The sequence below is a fragment of the Rhodamnia argentea genome, chromosome 2, assembly GCF_020921035.1.
Source record: "Rhodamnia argentea isolate NSW1041297 chromosome 2, ASM2092103v1, whole genome shotgun sequence".
In the NCBI taxonomy this organism is placed as follows: domain Eukaryota; kingdom Viridiplantae; phylum Streptophyta; class Magnoliopsida; order Myrtales; family Myrtaceae; genus Rhodamnia; species Rhodamnia argentea.
In genome coordinates this window covers 12,200,781-12,219,881 of record NC_063151.1, presented here as the reverse complement: position 1 = coordinate 12,219,881, position 19,101 = coordinate 12,200,781, and the positions used below count along the sequence as shown (strand labels likewise).

The 19,101-nt window shown below is 40.5% G+C and overlaps 2 protein-coding genes across 2 annotated transcripts; both read right to left on the bottom strand.

Moving 5' to 3' along the window:
• Positions 1-1,006: 1,006 nt before the first annotated feature.
• On the bottom strand, positions 1,007-2,693 carry LOC115732175 (probable purple acid phosphatase 20). Its single transcript, XM_030662841.2, is given in 4 exon segments — positions 1,007-1,235; positions 1,475-1,563; positions 1,652-2,226; positions 2,405-2,693. Coding segments are annotated over 4 exon segments (1,110 nt in total). The 5' UTR covers positions 2,667-2,693; the 3' UTR covers positions 1,007-1,051.
• A 6,155-nt stretch (positions 2,694-8,848) lies between these two features.
• LOC115728268 (ABC transporter C family member 3-like) lies at positions 8,849-15,183 on the bottom strand. Its single transcript, XM_030658614.2, has 10 exons — positions 12,790-15,183; positions 12,604-12,690; positions 11,886-12,515; positions 11,542-11,706; positions 10,973-11,267; positions 10,669-10,883; positions 10,259-10,564; positions 10,079-10,142; positions 9,069-9,308; positions 8,849-8,970 (listed from the first exon to the last, which is right to left on the bottom strand). The coding sequence occupies exons 1-10, from the start codon at positions 15,181-15,183 to the stop codon at positions 8,849-8,851; spliced, it is 4,518 nt and encodes a 1,505-aa protein (XP_030514474.2).
• Between the last annotated feature and the right edge of the window lie 3,918 nt (positions 15,184-19,101).

Sequence of the window (19,101 nt, the reverse complement as noted above, 5' to 3'; positions counted from 1 at the left end):
TTTTAGGTTCTGATTTCAAGTTCCACCTACTAGGAATATGAAACCTATCCATCAGAACAGGTTCTCTAATTTTTAGAACTTCGAACCTATCCTCCATATCTTGGAGCCTATAACCGATCGGTTCCCATCGGTCCGGTTCTCCAGGTTCTAGGTTCTACCATGTAACCATGTTCACCCCTAGCACTATGTATTCCAAAGGAATCCCGTTGATCTTGTTGTTAGATCGAATTGTAAATAAATTGTTGCAAAATGAGTGGCTTGTATAAATGTAGGCGTAACCTCATCCGCAATTGTATCCATCCAAGTATTTGCGAAATAAAAGCATCCTTGAGAGTTTCACTCTAAAGTATTGGCTCATGACAAGTGAACACAGCAACGCAGTCATCGCCATGGCTTTCGACTCTGATGCTGTCAAGCCGTCAAGCCCGTCGAGGTTCCTTAAGAGAAGGACAACCGTGGGAGGCAAAGAGGGCAAAGAGGGCTAGTTCCAATAGCTCAAGACCGAGTTAGTCTCGTGCAAGGCTAGCATTGTAAAGGAGTTTAAGAGCAACCCCTCTGCCAAGGATATGGACAAATTTATTTAGAGCATATAGAGCAACACTTTGGCACCATCATAATGCAAGACGAGAACAGCAAGGTAAGAATAGCTTCTATGTTTTCGATCGTTGTTGTTGTTACGATGCTATGGTGGCGTCGTGGGGGCAGCAAGATGAAGCTTCGTGTCGATACCCATCAACACTCAGGATGATTTCGTAACGGAATGCTTTGTTGGCTCACCCGAATGGTAACAGTTTCGGAGTAAGTCAAGGAGTTCACCGAGTTTAGGCCTGAGATCCCCGACCTTGGGGATGGGAAGAGCTCTCATTGCTTTCGTGGATGGTTTGAAGCCTTGGGTATGGGAAGAGCTTCCATTTGCTATTGAGATCCAGATATTTACATAGAGCACAATTCGGTTGTCCTGAAGAACAATATGTTTATTCTATCCCTGAACCAACTTTGCCTATATCCACTCGTGCATTCGGGTGTTCTATACCTCTCCGCATCGAGGTTCTCACAATTTACAGGCAGGGTCGGATGAGAGGCTGGCCAACCAAGTCGAATCTGCTTCCACAGCCTCATCGTTGTCATTCTTGTGCCATGTCCAAAGCGCATGAGTTGCATTCACCACGTCCAGTTGGCCGTGCCCAAAGCTCGCCTCCCGGATAACCGATATCGGCAGTGTCGGATTCATGTACCTGGCAAGGGAAGAAGCGGCTTTTGAAGTTAAATCCGTTTATGGTTAGTCAGCTGCAGCAAAATGCAAATTGAAGTTCGACTTTTTTTCCCGCTCTCGGGGGATTTCGGTTTCATTGGGCAAGCCAGCAACATGTGTTCATTAGGCATACGGGTTAGAAAGGATCACATCATATTTCAGAGCTAAATCCGGGAAGACCTGAGACTTTGAAGACTGACAAAGGAGAACACGAGAAAAAACCTTTTGGCAAGTCCTTCACGGTTGCCGCCGTGGCCAATGGTGATGTGCACTGGACCGCAAGCATCGGCTTTTCCGTTGTAGATGCGGGTCTAAGGAGAGAAATAGAATTAGAGATGAGAAATTAGGAGGAATGCATGGCCTCACCAAAATTGGAGGGGAGAAGGATTGGAAGCTTACGAAGCGCTCGTAGGCATGCACATGCCCGGCGAAAACCATGTCGACTCGTGCTTGATACAGCAAACCTTCCATGGAGGCCTTCATCACAACTGATTCCTTCTCGCTTTGATGAGCAATGTTAGAATTGTACCATGGAGCATGGATCAGCACCACGATCCAAGGGGTCCTCGTCCAGTCCACCTTCCCCAAGTCGGCTTGCAACCACTTGTACTGGGCTGAGCTCGAGTCGAAGTCCATGTACGAGCCCAGCATGACGATGTGGACCCCGGCGACATCGAACGAGTAGTACAGATTGCTGTCCGAGCCACTCTCCTCGAACGGCATCTGCCACCTCACGTTGTAGGACGTGAAGGGATCAGGATGGATGATCGGCATCTTCTCAATTTCGTGGTTGCCTTGGGTCACCATCCAGGGCCTCTAGCTGGCTAGGGGCTCGACCAGGAGGCTGAACGAGTCCCATCTAGGCTGGTAGAAGTCGGCATAAGACAGGTCGCTGGGCAGCAGCAGGACGTCATAGTTCGATTGCGCTATGTGTTGAAGGGTCGATTCGGTCCATCCTGTCTGTCCAAGGTCGCCTGCATCATGCCATGTCAAACTTTGGAATGGACCATATCAAACACTAAAACAAAACCAAAAATTGTCCCAATAGAACTCATTATATGCTGTGATTCATCTTCTGGATTTCTTGACTATTACACAATCGTGTTTCGCCTAAATCACAATCCCAGTTGATGATTATATGCCTGCACGTACCTACTATTGCGAATTTGATCGGTAACTGCACAGGAGGGGTCTTGAAACAGAATTCCCGGGTCGAGTCTGAGCTACATCGATAGTAATATATTGTATTTGGTTCCAGCGGACCAATGACTGCATTGTGGATTTCCCCGGACGTGTATAGCGTGTACTTGTATGAAGTTGTATTTCCTGTTGCTGAATTCTGGTATACGCCCGGTGACTTGCCGTATTCCACGGTCGGAGGAGCCAAGTCCTGGGTGATCCATGAGATCCTCATTTTATCTTGACCCACCAGAGATGTATGCACCTGAGAAAACAAAGCTGTGGGATATTACCAGACCTTCCTAACGTGTCCGTTCCCCCGCTAATCTAACATGGAATTTAGCCTCAACGTCAAGTAAAAAACAAGTTTGTCAATCATTGTAAGAAGTAGCTTTTGAATCAGGACTAATCAAGCCTATCGCATGAAGTTGATGGAAATGTTGGTGATCATGTTTCGCACATGACATACACGATTATGAGATTCGAGATTCAAGTATCGATCTCATTTTACGAATCAACTAAATTCAAGGATTGTTTAAACCCCAAACGGAATGATATATGTGTTGTGGCTGCACAATGTTCGCATAGGTTTCGTCCGATCGTTCCATGACCGAAACGAAAGCTGGTCACATGACTTTGTCCATCGGTCAATCCCGCCAGTTACTCACATAAAAATTAAAACTTATAGAGACCCTCATCTGGAAATTTTAGAGAGAGAGAGAGAGAGGTAGTCAACCTCAAATGAATGCATGCCGAAAATTAATGCATATGAAACTACACTAAAATGATTTAACTATTTTTGGTTAGAGACTAAAGTTAGCCTCTAATTTTTATGCAAATTTTTCCAAATAATTTAGCTAAATTTTAGGTGTCAACAAGAGTTACTTGTGATTTCATGAGTTTCTTTATAAGTACAATTTTTGAACCTCTTGCACTTCTTATTGCTTGAACTAGAGGCGTACATGGCAAGATGCCCGTCTTTCCTTCTTCAGTTTCTCCTCCTCTGCCATAAGTTTTGTTCGCAATTCTACCATTCTTAGGATGTAATTCCCTAACCCCACAACAACCATCACACCTCATGTTGAAAAGTCCTTGTAGACACGATTCCTAGCCACCAAGACTTCTATCATTTGTCTAGTAGTGCGATCAGCTGCCAAACCATTTTTCAAGTGATCTTGAATAGATCACTTCATAGATAATATGCAAATCCAATTAATTTTTACCAAAGCAGCAAGTTATACTTTCTCGGATTTCGTATTAGTGGCAATTAGATCTGCCGGCTTATCCCAATAAGAACAATATGAGCATCTGCGCTCCATCCCTAATAGAAAATCCTCTTTCCATTTCTTAAAGTTTGAACTAGTAAAAATCTCAATTGTAATGGAGTTACCATTTCCAGAGAGGTTGACTACAACCAAACAATGTATACAATTAGCATCATGTGAGTACTATGTAACTTGAAATCATATAAGTACACATCTTGAGAGTTACATACATCATAATATAATCATATTTGGGCGTACTACATGACATGTAGATGTATACTCTCCACATGACAATGTCCAAGAAATATATACCAACCTTCGTGAATTCACTACTTTTGGGTTTATGAACTACTAGGGTCAGTCATTCCTTAATCATGTGATGTACATGTGACCCTCTATGAATCAACACACAATCATTTCTTTTGGGAGTATAACTACGAATTTGAATAGAAGACATCTCACCACAATATGAGATCAATTTTTCTCAAGTCAAATCAAGTGTACCACTTTGGTAGTCACAATAAAATTGAATAGTATGGATGTAAACTTTATATCTCATATTTACCATATAAAAATGATTTTATACTTGAAGAAATTGGCAATTGTCATCAAAATTACATGCTATGCCGCTTACATTGTTGCATTCAGTGATACATGTTAAACATTATACATGCCATTAATGAATCTTGCTCTACACATTCTATATGTGATCATATACACGTGAGCTAACATTTGTATTTCCAAAACCATGGAGAAATACAGGAAAAAAATGAAAAAAATATCCTAAAAATATGTGTATATATGATACCTTTGATGATTGGTCGGCTAAAAAGCGGGAGTCAACAAGAGGCAAAGGCTAGCGAGGGCAAGGTTGGCCTTGTCTAGCAATAGCGAGGCTCTACCTAGCCATTGCCGGGCAAGGTCGAACTTGCCCTCACCTCTTGCCGGTTGCCAATATGGCAATCGACTAGAGGAAGAACGAGAAAAAAAAAGAACAAAAAGAAAAAAAGAAAATAATTAAACAAATAATTAAAAAATAGTCAAATATTATAAAAAAAAAATTATCACATCAGCGCCGGCTGCCTAAGTTGGCTTGATGAACCGAATTGACATAAACACAAAAGGTTTAGGATTTAATGGACAAAAGAAATATTTATGACTGAATTGACACAATTGTATTAGATTTAGAACTTGTTTGATACAAGTATTGCCTATTTACTGTACAAGTTGCACTTCAAAGATTTATGTCATTTATAAATGGATCTTTTTTAATTTAAAGTTTAGTTTATCTTGTTCGGATTCGGTGGGTGAAAAACATTCATCCAAGGGAGAAACTCACTCAATTTATATTCTAACAAATATTTATGCGCTTTCAAAGTTTTGGTGTCACAATTTTGTTGGGAAAAGTACACTAGAAGTGCCATAACTTTTGTACGGCGTTCACTTGAGTGCCATAACTTTTAAACGTTCATTTAAGTGCCATAACTTTTAAAAATCGTGCACTTGAGTGCTATGTTGACATGGCAGCCGGAAAAGTTGACGTGGGAGCCGGAAAAGTTACTGTAGACGCCGGAAAAGTTACTGTAGATGCCGGAAAGATGACGTGGCATGCCGAAAAGCTGATGTGGCACGCCGGAAAAGTTATTGTAGCACTCAAGTGAACGATTTTGCTCCGACGTAGCACTCAAGTGAACGATTTTTGAAAATTATGGCACTTAAGTGAATGTTTCGAAAGTTATGGCACTCAAGTGAATGCCGTACACAAGTTATGACACTTCTAATGTACTTTTCACCAATTTTATGTATTCCATTTACTATAGAAGTCCCCGTGGAAAGGTTGAATCTATTTTTGTCATTTGTGTGGTACTAATCATTATGGAAAATGCTAAAATAGTGTGATGGAATTTTCAATTGTTTTTTTATTACTCATGCTTATTTGAAAGCATTGTTGTTTTTAGACGGAATTATTCGTAATAAGATATTGGCTACAGTTGAAACTCCCAGCTGATGGCCGGTGACCCAAGGAAATGAAGTAGAACAAACGTATCATATGTTTTAGTAGGCAAAAGGATACTTTCAATATCAAAAGTTGTGTACGGATATCACTTTGAGGCCAAAAGTTTCAATCGGATTATTTTAGTGCCAAGTTGGAGACAAAAGAATCACTTTAGTTCCTCAAACGAGAATTTTTGGTGAAAAAAATACATGGCATTTTAATTAATTTTAAATTTTAATTGGTATTTTAAAAAAAATAATGAAGTCCACGTGGGTTTCCACGTGGACTTCAAAATTTAGAAAAAAATTAAAAATAATATTATATTTTTAAAAAAGAAAAATTAATAAAAAAACTTTAAAATAAAAACTTTGTTTAAAATAACAAGCCAAAAAAAATTAACAAAAAAACTTGACAAAAAAATGCAAATTAGGCGATGAGGGTTGCCGTAACCCTCGCCATTGCCGCGCCACCATTGCCGGCAATGGTTGGCGACGATGGGGCTTGGTCGGGGCTCGGCAACCCTTGTTGGCCATGGTGGGGCAAAGACAACGAGGTTACAGCCCTTGTTGCCCGGCTAGCTATACCCCCCCCTCTCCACCTCTTCTTTTTTAAACTTTTAGCTTTTTTATTTTATTTTTCAACTTGTTTTTCAAATAATTTTAAATAAAAAATATAAATTTAAAAAGAAAATGCCATGGTGGACCTCCGACGAGCCACATCAGCGACATATATTAATAAAAAAAGTGCCACATCGGATTTCCGATGAAGAATATCGTAATTGGCATTTAAGTGATCCTTTTTCAAAAAGCACTTATTTGAAGTATATTTATTATGATGCAACAAATCCACTTACTTTTGAACAATTATTAAGATGATTTATAAATTAATTTCTTTTAGATAATTCGGATTGTGTTTTTTTTTTTTTTTTTTTTGGTAAGGTAAGTATGTATTGATCATCCAAAAAGCTAGGAACAAAGGAGCCGGACACAAAGAAACCATGAACTCAAGATGGCACGGAATGTGGCATAGGGAGTTCATGGGTGAAGCGGCTGCAAAAAACAACAACAGACGAAACGGAACAAAGGCAAACAAGCCAAAATAAGAAGGCCAAACAACCGGCCAAAAGCTAAGGGGCAAACAAGCAAAGAAGAAGCACAGGCCAAACAACCAGCCAGAAAGTAAGGCCATACGGATGGCCAAAGACTAGCAGGGGATAGCAAACTAGAGAGAAGACCTAATTGTACATCCATAGTGTGGGGACAGCAAAGACAACATCCATGAACCAGCGTGTAGGCATGTAGTAGTTGCAACAGATCTACACCCGATGTGAAGGCTCATTAAAGATAGAAGCCGAAAGTCCCCGGTTGGTTTGAATGCGTCTGTTACGCGAATGATCTCGAATATGGCCCAAAGATAAAGCTTTATCCTTGATGAGTTTGGTGAGGTGGGACAACATCGCGAGCAGAAAAAGCTGCTTATTGCGGAACAAGATATCATTCCGTGTAGTCCATATAATGTGGCATAGTGCACCAAGGGAAAATCTTGCGATCCTATGAGAGAAGGAAGATGCACCCAAGTGTGTCTTTGCCCATCTAATAAACCCGTCCCATGGTCGATTCTGCCAATGTAAGAGACAGTTGGAAGCCCAAGTGGAGGCTAGTTGACCGGTGATAGAGCATCCAAAGAAGAGATGATCCACAGAGTCCGGTGTACTATGGCAAAAAGCACAAGAGCCATCGTCTATCCTACGATGTTGAAGAAGTAAGGTTTGGGTAGGAAGACGATTGTGGAATGCTAGCCACATAATAAAAGTGTGTCTTGGAGCGAAGGCCTTATCCCATATAAAAGAGTGCCAATGGACCGCTTGGCCTCTCGGCCTAATAATGTCCCAAGCCGAAGAGACAAAGAAGCGACCGGAAGCTTGACCACTCCAATAGAACCTGTCATCCATACTTTCCACTAAAGATGGTGGTGGATCCAACTAAGGCTGCATAGTAGTAAGTAAGGGAGATGGTGGGAAATCGGAGGAGAAGAAATCCCGTACGGAGATTGTGCGAGGGATCCTATCTCTATATATTTCCCCCGGTGTAAAGAACTTGTAAAGCGGGCCTTTAACATGCTAGTGATCAAACCAGAAGGATGTTGAGACTCCATTTCCCAACTTCCACTTGAAATGGTCAGAGAAGTCTTGGCGGAGGTCCAGGATTTTCTTCCAAGACCAAGAACAAATCGTCGGTCTAGTGACAATCCGAAAGTTGGATTTCCGTAGGAAATTGGAATGAATCCACTTACACCAAAGAGATTCCTTATCGTCGAAGAGAGACCAAATATGTTTTAGCATCAAGGCCTTGTTACAATCCCCAAGCCTACGAATCCCCAGGCCACCTTCCTTTTTAGGGCAACATATATTTGCCCAGGAGTAGATAATTGGAATAATGCCTTGTTCAAAACATAACGTCTTTATAGTTCATTTACCCTCATTTTCTGCTTTTAAAAATGCAGTTATTTTAAGTGCATCTTTCGTAATGCAACACACGTAGTTGCTTTGGAGCAATAACTAAAATGACTTAACTGAAAATTTTCAGTTAATTCAGTTTGTTGTAGTATAACTTTTAATTAGTTAATCAAATAGATACAATTACAGATATCGAATCCCCAAGCCTACGAATCCCCAGGCCACCTTCCTACGGATTGTGTATTTTTTTTAGTTGGTAAAATTAATATTTATCTTGAATTTGCAGTATACCTTCAAAAGTAGATAATTGGAATAATGCCTTATTCAAAACATAACGTCTTTATAGTTCATTTACCCTCATTTTCTGTTTTTAAAAATGCAGTTATTTTAAGTGCATCTTTCGTAATGCAACACACGTACTTGCTTTGGAGCAATAACTAAAATGACTTAACTGAAAATTTTCAGTTAATTCAGTTTGTTGTAGTATAACTTTTAATTAGTTAATCAAATAGATACAATTACAGATATCGAGATGCCTATCCAAAGTGCGGACCGAATAATTAGTTATTATTTAATAACAATAGTAAGCTGCATATTGGCTACTGAATCTTTTGAGATACTGAACTCTTCATGATAAACCTCCCGTTGACCTTCCATCCGGTTCATTTGAATTCTCATCTCTGTCCAGTGAAACACAAAATTCACATCGTTTTAGCTGCTGAAACTGGACTCGACCTCGTCATGTACTCTGCTACAAGCTGTGCGAACACCGAGGATTCCTTGTCTAGCAATCTTTTTGGAGAATCATATTCAGCAACAAGGCCTGGACACAGATTCAGAGAGAGAGAGAGAGAGAGAGAGCTGATGAAGCACGAGCCAAACATGCGAGGCCGAGATGAGATGGTGTTATGAAGCACTAACCATGGTCTAGAAGAAGAATGACGGCGCTGTCGAGAACAGAAGTGATCCGATGTGCAATGGTAATAACAGTACAGTCTGAGAAGTGATGCCTCAAAGTTTGCTGAATCAGATTATCGGTAGCTGTATCGACGGAAGCAGTGGCTTCATCAAGTACCAAAATCTTGCTTTTCTTGAGCAGGACACGACCGAGACACACAAGCTGCCTTTGTCCCATGCTCCAGTTCTCTCCGTTCTCTGCAACTGCAGGTCAAGTACATCATGAGCTAGCTAAAAGTAAGTACAATTATGGAGAATCAACATCAACATCAACATCACCTTTATCCCAAACTAGTTGGGGCCGACGATCGATGAACCAAAAAATAAATAAAATAAAAGTAAGACCGATTAAGGGAAAGAAATAATTATATAAAAATAAAAATATATATAAATAAAAATATAAGGGGGAAAAAGACTAAAAAGGATAGTCTGGAATATAAAAATTCTGCCTCTTCACAATGCTAGTAGCTTTCCTCCACTCCGTCCTAAGACAAACCGTACATCAATCTATTTTCAACTTCATTAAATCTTGTTTTACTACTTTCTCCTAGGTAAGTTTCAGCCGACCTCTTTCTTTCTTCATGTCATCCTCTCAATAACAAACTTCTGTTCTTATCGGAGCATTTAGGGATCTTCGAAGAATATGCTTAAACTATCTCAATCTATGTTCTCTCATTTTTTCTGCCACCAGTACTACTCCAATTTTTCGTCGAATATCTTCATTTCTTATTTTATCTATCCTTGTATGATTACACATCTACCTTAACATCCTCATTTCTGCTACTTCCATTTTTTGCTCATGTTGCCTCTGTGCTGGCCAACATTCAGGTCAATTATAGCATTACAGGCCTTATTGCAATTCTATAAAGAGAATGACCGAATTTTTTTTATTTTAAATTCCGAATTGCTACAAAATTTGTGCCAGTAGTAGAAGCACAAACAAGTACAATTGAAGAAAAGCTCCTGAAAAAAACCTGGCGAATCCAGTTTCCCTTCTTTCTTCCTCACTTTGTCCCCGAGTTGGCACTTATCCAATGCCTAAAATTACAGGATAGATTAGCTTTTCTGCTGACTATGGTTTATGTTGCATGAGCCTTAAAAAACTTCTAATCATGGAAATTTTGTAATCGAACTGGGGAAGAATATGAACCGACCTCCCAAATCTGATCTTCAGTGTATTCCTCAAGAGGGTCAAGGTTGCTTCGCACGGTACCCTCAAACATGGTTGGATCTTGAGGAATGATACTTAATCTAGACCTCAGATCATGCAGCCCAATTGAAGAGATGTTGACGCCATCTATTAGGATTTGACCTGCGCAAGGTTCTACTACACGGAAAAGTGTTTGTATGAGAGTTGATTTGCCACTGCCCGTTCTCCCTACAATACCCGTTCTCATCCCGCCAGGGAAAGTGCATGTGATGCCTCGCAGAACGAGTGGCAAGTGTGGAGCATATTGGACCTGATGTTCCACCCGACTTGTCAGAAAAGGGAAATGTGTTGATGACTGTACCAAAATGGCAAAAGTATTGTTTGAGATATAACAGTGAGAAAACAATTTGTCACCTGCAGATCAGAGATGCCAATCTCTCCACTTGATGGCCATGAAGGATGAGGCCGATTATTGTCTATCACAAGAGCAGGCTCGCTTGAGATGCAAGAGTATTGAAGAATTCTTTCAACCGATATGATTTTGTTCTCCATATTGCACAAATTCCAAATCACCCATGCTAGTATCGCATTCAAATTAAGCCCGTATGTCACGGCTAAGCCTGCAATTGCTGAAGAGGGGAATAGAAGCAAGTTAGGAATTGATAGTACATAGACATATTATTCGTACCAAAGAGACAATAAGACAAAAAGTAGTTACCTGGGTCGATGAATCTCTCAGGAAGAGAGATCAAGAAAATCAAAGAGAACCCAAATGTGAAAGACGAAAGCATATCTAAGCGAAAACAAAGCCATTCCATTGCCCCAGCACCATGGAACTTGGGCCTAGAGTATACATCCGACAGTTCCATATTGGTGTCGCGGAATCTTGATTCTTGATCGAATCCGCGTATCGTGGTTGATCCTGATACAGTCTCAGAAAAATGCTGGATCACTGGAGCTTTGCATACCCCAACCAACCTTGCTAGTTCTCGAGCAGAAGGTAGGTAATATTGCTTCACAAATAATTACTAGCTGGTGAGCAGGTCTCAAGCAATAGGCAAAAGTTATTGTCAAGGGAAAGTGTAAATGGTCTGGAGATGCAAGTAGAAAAGTGCTTTTAAAGATGAAATCTGATCTGAAAAATGCGAATTTATCCATTTCTGGAAATAAGGCATAAGGATAATCCCTGCAGTATGGCGAGAGCATTCAGATACACAAATTTATTACACATAAGAGGTTACTTTCTTTTCTCATGGCACTGAATTGTTAATGGGCTGTGATGATTACCTGATACCAGACGCAGGCCGCAACTACTGGGATAAAGATTATGAAAACTTGCCATGCAACCTGAGACATCACAGCGATAACTCCCAGGAGCTGGATCATTGAGAAGGCTGATGCCGCAACTCGGTATTGAATGCTCATATCCACAGTACTTTGGTCAGTTGAGACCTGAAAAGAGATTACACAAAAATAAAATTGGAAAAATGCACGGGGAACCATATTTACGTTTAATTATACCATGACAACAAGCAGTTACAGCTGAGTTGATAAATGCCTACTCCATGATCCTGTAGTTCTCAAATAGAATCTCTTTGGACCATGTAAGCATCCAGCGTCATTTAACTTACCCTATTCAGGATTCGTCCACTAGGGGTAGCGTCAAAGAATGACATGGGAGCTCGGAAGATTGCTAAATGCAACTTATTGAAGAGTATAGTGGCAGTCTTATAGCCAGCAGTAGCCAGCAGTGAAGATCTGGCAAGAACGCAAAAAGCGCCGCCAACAACCAACACCACGTAAACGAGTATTAGCGTCAATCCAGCAACAGCAGGTTTGATGTCCTCTGACACGGGGGTTGCCCAGGCCAACCAATAATTGCTTCCTATTTGAAGAAGCTGAAAGAGAATCTGAGCCAGCAATATGAAAGGCACTAGACCTCCTCCATATGCAGTTGTAATAAATTTCCAGTACACCGGAAACCCAACTCTACCTTTCTCCCTCTCTTCTTCTTGAACAAGCTGACCTCTTGGCCCAACCATGCCATCTTGAAGATTGCTGTTTTCATCAGTCTCTATGGAACTTTCTGTTTCACCATTTTCAATGCTGACAGTAGGTCCTAAGGAATCGGGCCTATTTTGGGTGGAGGCAAGGCCCGACAAAGCCTTCTTGTGTGCACCTACAAGTTCCCTGAAATCGGCTCCAGAGTGAAGAATGTCACCGTACTTTCCAGCTTCCATAATCTTTCCGTCTCTCATGACCTGGCAGATATATGTGGTATCACTGGATACAACAATTCTACTGATAGAATATTAAAAGAAACTGATTCACTAGTCAGTAAGCACTCACCAGGATTAGATCAGCCATCGGTAAGAACTCTACTTGATGAGTAATATAGATCACTGTTTTTGAACTTAAAAGCCCTAGCAAACATTCCTATCACATAAAAGACTGGATTAAATATACTTCAAGAGATGTAGTAGAAAATTGCAGCAACTACCAATCACATACAGTAAGCAACAAAAAGCAAGTTACCTTAAAGATATGAGATCCAGTGTGAGCATCCACAGCACTAAAAGGGTCATCGAGAAGATAAACGTCGGCATCTTGATATATTGCACGAGCAATCTGCACTCTCTGCTTCTGTCCACCACTCATATTTATCCCTCTCTCGCCAATAATAGTTTGATCTCCAAATGGGAGGATTTCCAAATCCTTCTTCAAGCAGCAAGCCTCAATGATCCTTTCATATCTCTCTCTGTCCATCTTCTTGCCAAATAAGATGTTTTCTTCAATTTTACCACTCTGGATCCATGGAGACTGAGCAACATAGGCCTTAGTGCCACATAACCTGATGGTTCCAGAGATCTTTGCCAATTCTCCCAGGATGCAAGAAAGTAAGCTCGATTTTCCTGAACCCACAATACCACATACAGCAACTTTCATGCCATTGCGTACCTTCAAATTTATATCCTTCAATGTTGGATCAGGTGAAGACAAGTCCCACGTGAAATTGCCTGCAGTAATCTCGATTGCCACATCAGTCGTACCCTGAGGAAGCTTTTCAACAACATTGTTCTGCAGATCCTCCAGGCGCAGGAATGATGATAATCTGTCAAGAGAAACCTTAGTCTGAGCTATCATTGACATTACATCAGGTAAAGAGTATATGGGACCTTGGAGGATCCTAACTGTTGCAATCGCAGATAAAACCCTCCCCGATGACAGTGGGATTCCCAATAGCAAGCAGGCACCAAATGTAGCAACCGAAACAAATGTGGGGGCACCATAGAAAACGAAAGAAGTCAATGCTTGTGCATAAACGAACTTTTTTAACCACCCAGCCTCAACATTCCTGAGTTCAATGATCTTGGACAAGAACTTCATCTCCCATGCCTGAAGCTTCAAAATCCTCATGTTCCGCAAGATCTCAGAGGTCGCCTTCATTCTTTTATCTTTTGATTCCATCAACTTATCCTGAAACTTCTCTAGGAACGAACCCAGAGGAACATTTGCTAGCATAACCAGCACAGTTGCTACAAAAGCTGCAATAGCTGCAAGCCCGAGATCCTTATACAGGATTGCTAAAGCCAACCCAACTTGCAGAAGCACTAGCCAGGGCACATGCATGGACCAACTAAACTCACCAATCCGCTCTGCATCTACCGCCATAAAATTAATGATCTCTCCACTGGTATGGTCCTGTTTAGACTGGCATGAAAGGGTCAATCCCTTGTCGTATATAATGGCTACCAGCAGCGACCGAGTCCTAATCCCAACCAGCTGCAGCCTAAACATCAACTGCCTATAGCAAAGGCACTCGACAAGTTTTGCAACTGAAAAGGCCAAAACTAGAAGGTAACCTTTACTGTTGAAGTCGTGTTGCCCGTTAAGGTATTGTACAAAATCATCAATGAGGTATGGGCCAACATATGAAGCTGGAGTGTGTAGGAGAGCCAACACCGCTGTGTAAATAATTTCTTTCCATTCCGACAAAATCAAAGCCTTCGCCAGCCCAAACGAAGTCATTCCATTGCTTGAATTAACAGCTGACTCAAGCCTTTTCTTGAAATCAGGTAGCGTACCAACTAAACTATCTCGAGAATAAAGTTGAGGAATATCCTCCAGGTCCAGTGCTTTCTTATTCCCTAAAGCAATTAGAGGACTCAGCCACGAGAAGGTTATAATGTTAAACAGACCCGCTTTTGAGTATGGGGTCACGGTTCCACCTCCTCGGCGCTTATTGAATTCCGCACCAACCGTAACTGAATCACCATGTAAAAGGGATTCTTCAAGGAGATTGTCATCTATCTCAATTTTACCGAAGAACCCCACATAACAACAGAATAAACCAGCAATAACAGTGACTATATCAGAAATTATATACCGAGTTTGCACCGAAGCATGCTTGGCAGACAGAACGATGTCCATGACGAGGCAATAACATGAGATAGACAAGTAGAAACCCCACCAAACTCTCAATAGAAGAGGGAAATTTGACCCTCCAAAAGTGGAGCTTTGGCCATACAAATAAACACTTAGAGCTCCCCAAGCAAGAGTTTTTAATCCTAAATCCAAGAGGAAGACCAATTTCTCTTCCGACCAATCATTTCTATACCAGTAAAAGTAATTCGTCACACACAAGACCAGGCTAAACACGGACACACCTAAACAGCAAATCAAAGTTGGCTTATAGTACCAAAGTTTGCTTCTCCCGGGACTTCCTTTAGGGCCTTCAACATGTCGTGCCCAACTGTTCTTGCACGCTCGCGAAATCAAGAACCCAAGCAACAAAATCAAGTGCAGAGAACCAGAGAAACTACGTAAAAACGTGGTCTTGAGCAGAAAACTGCCACCTGAATACATCAGAGTGGAGGAGTGAGAGAGGGAGTTTTCAAGAAATTGCTTTGGTGAATCGAAAAGCTCCATTCTCGATAAGTTCCTTGGGATTTCAGTCAAATGGGTGTGAGATACACGCCTTCCATGAACGAGAGAAAGGAGGTTCCTTGAGGTGACCTTTGACTACGCGATTGGTGGGAACGAGAGTTCAGGGTTCCTTGCTGAAATACAGTTTCCCTCCTTTAACGGTCCATTCTATTTGTCTTGCAGTTGATTCATATTTAAAGGGAAGGGTTTTTTCGGGAAAAGAATCGTAAATTTTAGGGGGGACAATAAATGTTTTACCTTAAGAAATCAATGGGTTTTGGTAATAAATGATACGCGGATGTTTTACCTTAAATACATTAACTAGTTTTTTCAGCATGTAATATCTTTTTGAGCTATTTGTGGGCCCTTACGTGAGATTCAAGGGAAGAAATTTTATTATTACAGAGCCCGGATTAGACGTAGCCCTTTATCACTTATGATAGATTGGGCCTCCGTCTCGCCTCGCCCGATGATCATATCTAAATATAAGTGATATTGCCTGCATCTAAATCTTATCTATAATTAATAACTGCTTCCCTTTCTACCCTCACCATTAAAGCTTTCTGGTCCAGGTCATCACGCAATACATATGTGAGTGATGACCTCTTTCTAAATCAATGATAGAGGAAAATATAACTTTTAAAAAAATGGTGGACCGCAAAAAAATGGAAAAATAATTGCCGAAAAAGAGAGAGAGTGATCATTTGTCGAATCAACCATGGACTTATCCAAGGGCTTTTTTCCAAATTACGATAAAAAAAATTACCAAAATAGGTTAAAAAAAACATATTTACCGGTTTGGGGTTCGCTTGGCGATGAAATTGCTAACTGGATCCCGCTTGGCAATCTTATTACCGAGTGAGACCCTCTTGGTAGTTATACAGTCGAGCGGGCCCCCGCTCGGAGCCTGGGATGTCGAGCGCACTCCGCTCGGCGGTTTAGCTACCGAGCCTAGCCCGCTCGGCTACACAAAAGGCGAGCGGGAGCATGGACTTTTCTTGAAAAAAATTTCGTAATTTTTTTTACGTTTTTTATAACATTTATTTTATTTATAATTTTTTTCTTTTGAACCTTATTTTTATAACATAATTATCAATAATTAATTAAGATATATAATTAATAAATAATTATGTATTTATATAATTAATTAAGAATATTCATAAAATAAAAGTACTAAGATATATAAAAAACATGAAATTTTCATAATAGATAACAATCGTTAACCGCAATTACATCTACTAACTATGTCATCACCTACATGACCTCCTGTTCCGCAATCAAGTTCTCTTCTGTGCTTGGTAGGTCTAATATTGTACCGATGAAGACAAGGATCCGGCTAAGTAGAATGTGTAGATGATGAATGCATATCTTGTGAAAATATGTCATGCCCAGACGGTACATATCCTATTGTAGGAAGGCTTGGATAAAAAGGAGAGAAATAAGATCCATATGAAGTAGGGGAAGGAGCTGGAGTCTGCGGCTGTGGATTGTCGGGAAATGCAAAACGTAGATCCCTCAAGAAATGGGGCGGCAAACCGAGCGAATCCCGCATCGAAATTTGCATGGCCTAACTCGGGAGTGAACCCTAGAGCGAAATCTATTGTACATTACTTCAAAGTATAAGGGATGACATCACCAACTAAATGAGCTCGAGGAGTCCTTCGGGTCGGCCGAACAGGCTTAGGTAGGTCCTCATCATGGGGGCTAATGAGTCCTACTGTAGTTGCTGGTTGGGGTGGTGACATCATTGTTAGCCGCCTCTCCTCATTTTGGGCGTATGGCATTGCCCTAGCTATCATATCCACATCTATCCAAGTTTGACGAGATGGACGTGAATTTATTATATGTAAGATTTGTTCGATGCCATCACCCTAGTAATGATATCACAAATAACAAAAGTTATCAGATGCCAATAACTTATGTTACTAAAAAATAATTAATGAATTAAATTAAAAGTGTTTACACGAACCGTTGAACCCATTACGACTCCCATAATATAAATTAACTTTCGTGTATGTCTACGAAATCATTTCATATATCCCGAATGAAAGTGAAGTTGCTCCGTTGCGGGATCACCATGGATTATATATTTGGTACGTATATCCCACATAGTGATCCACCTTCCGTGCTTAGCTGCCCAATCCTTCCTAAGTGGCATGTTGTCAACATCATGCAAGGCTTTATGATCGCTAGGAGGAGTAGGTATTGGTTGCTACCTACCAAACTGTCGAAGTACTCGGTTTGGATAATGTCACTCAACTATCCAAGAACAAATGAGTGCGACACGAGCCCTTCAAATGTCTTGTCCTGTAGGTAGTAATACGGTAGAGTCTTCAGAATATCGTTGACATAGGGCTCCAAAATAATCTATTATCGTAATAAAACATATCAAATTAAACGAATAATTAATTTAAAAGTTAACATTATATTAAACTCATTCGTTGCTATCATTACTTACATCTTCGGATGTCCAATCTATTAAGTTGGTAGCGCGGATGTGACAAAGTATGTGTGGGGACCTCCGTTGTGTTTCGGCCTTAATTCCAACCGCATAAACAAAAAATATTAGATTTTCATATATTATATGCACTAAAAAGAATTAATGACGCATAAACCGAAAAGGCAATATAGCACATACCAACTACCGAAACGTGCGTCTAGTAAAGGAACATCAATCCTCAAGGATGGGGAGACACATCCGAAGCGCTCCCACACCCAAATCAGTAGTACAAATAGGGCACTGCCCATTTGCTTCGCTTCTAAGTCGGTTGCATGACATAGCTCCCAATATAATCACGCAAGTGCTGTTAAACCCCAACTATATTGCGTAGGAACGTTGAGGTTCGCTAGTAGTGGAAGAAATAACAAACTAACCCGGAACCCGATTTGTCCGTGAAAATAGATTCTCCAAGTAAGCGGAGAATGAATGTCCTCGCATGCTGCACTATGGTGATGTCATCGGCATCCGCCGAAAGATTTTCAAAACATTATTTCAACCAGCTTAAACTTATCTCAGTGCCATGCAAATAGGATAGGTGAGTACCAAGATAGATCATCACAGAGAGTGGCCTAATTCACATTAGTAGGGCCAATAATTGCACATCCATCGATGGGAAGCCCCGTAAGCACCGTAATATCATGCAGCGTGATCGTGTATTCACATTCCCGCATATGGAAAGTATGGGTCTCGAGCTTCTATTGCTCGACCAATGCAGTAATCAAATGCCAATCAAGCTTGATAAATCCTATTATATAAACGCCGTAAAATCTTGAAGCTTTTAGATACGGAATTATGCATGGGTCAAGTTCACCTATGTGTAGCATCGCTCACCGACATCTAAGGACTTCAGTCATATGTATCTATGAAATGTTACATGAACAGTTAGTGGCAATTTTGATAATGTTGTTACAAATGACAAATCAACTGCTAAATTTCTCGCTTATCTTAACGTCCCATATGGCCCGTGATCTATGTCGGGCCCGCCCAGCTAGTAGTGAACCATTCTCTAGGCCAAGCTAAATGTGAGTACTATGTGTCATATTTACACAATTATTATATTATAACATTAAAACAAATTCACATATGTATCGATAACATGGAACAGATGAACTAAATAAATATCGCACGCTTATGATATTATAATATTACAAAAAAATTATATATCTAATGTAAAAACCCGAAAAAAAAAAAACTTCATAAATATCAATCCAATAATGATATTATAACACTACAAAAAATTCATTAAACTAATTTACATAATTCACACAACCGTGATCTACTCTCGGGCTGATCTAGTGTGCATAAGTTTTCTCATTGTGCCCCGATTTTCCACAATGTGTATAATTGTTTCGTGAAGTGCTACTACTAGACCTTCTCCAGTCCATCTCATTTGGTATCCATGATGCATCTCGTGTCCGACA

Bases quoted from the DNA above. Each gene is read 5' to 3' on its own strand.
- LOC115728268 (XM_030658614.2), bottom strand. From the start codon at position 15,183: ATGGAGCTTTTCGATTCACCAAAGCAATTTCTTGAAAACTCCCTCTCT. The intron at 11,707-11,885 runs GTAAGTTAAATG...ATCTCTTTTCAG, and splicing joins GTGGACGAATCCTGAATAGG to GTCTCAACTGACCAAAGTAC. The intron at 10,143-10,258 runs GTCGGTTCATAT...CTGTAATTTTAG, and splicing joins CTGAAGATCAGATTTGGGAG to GCATTGGATAAGTGCCAACT.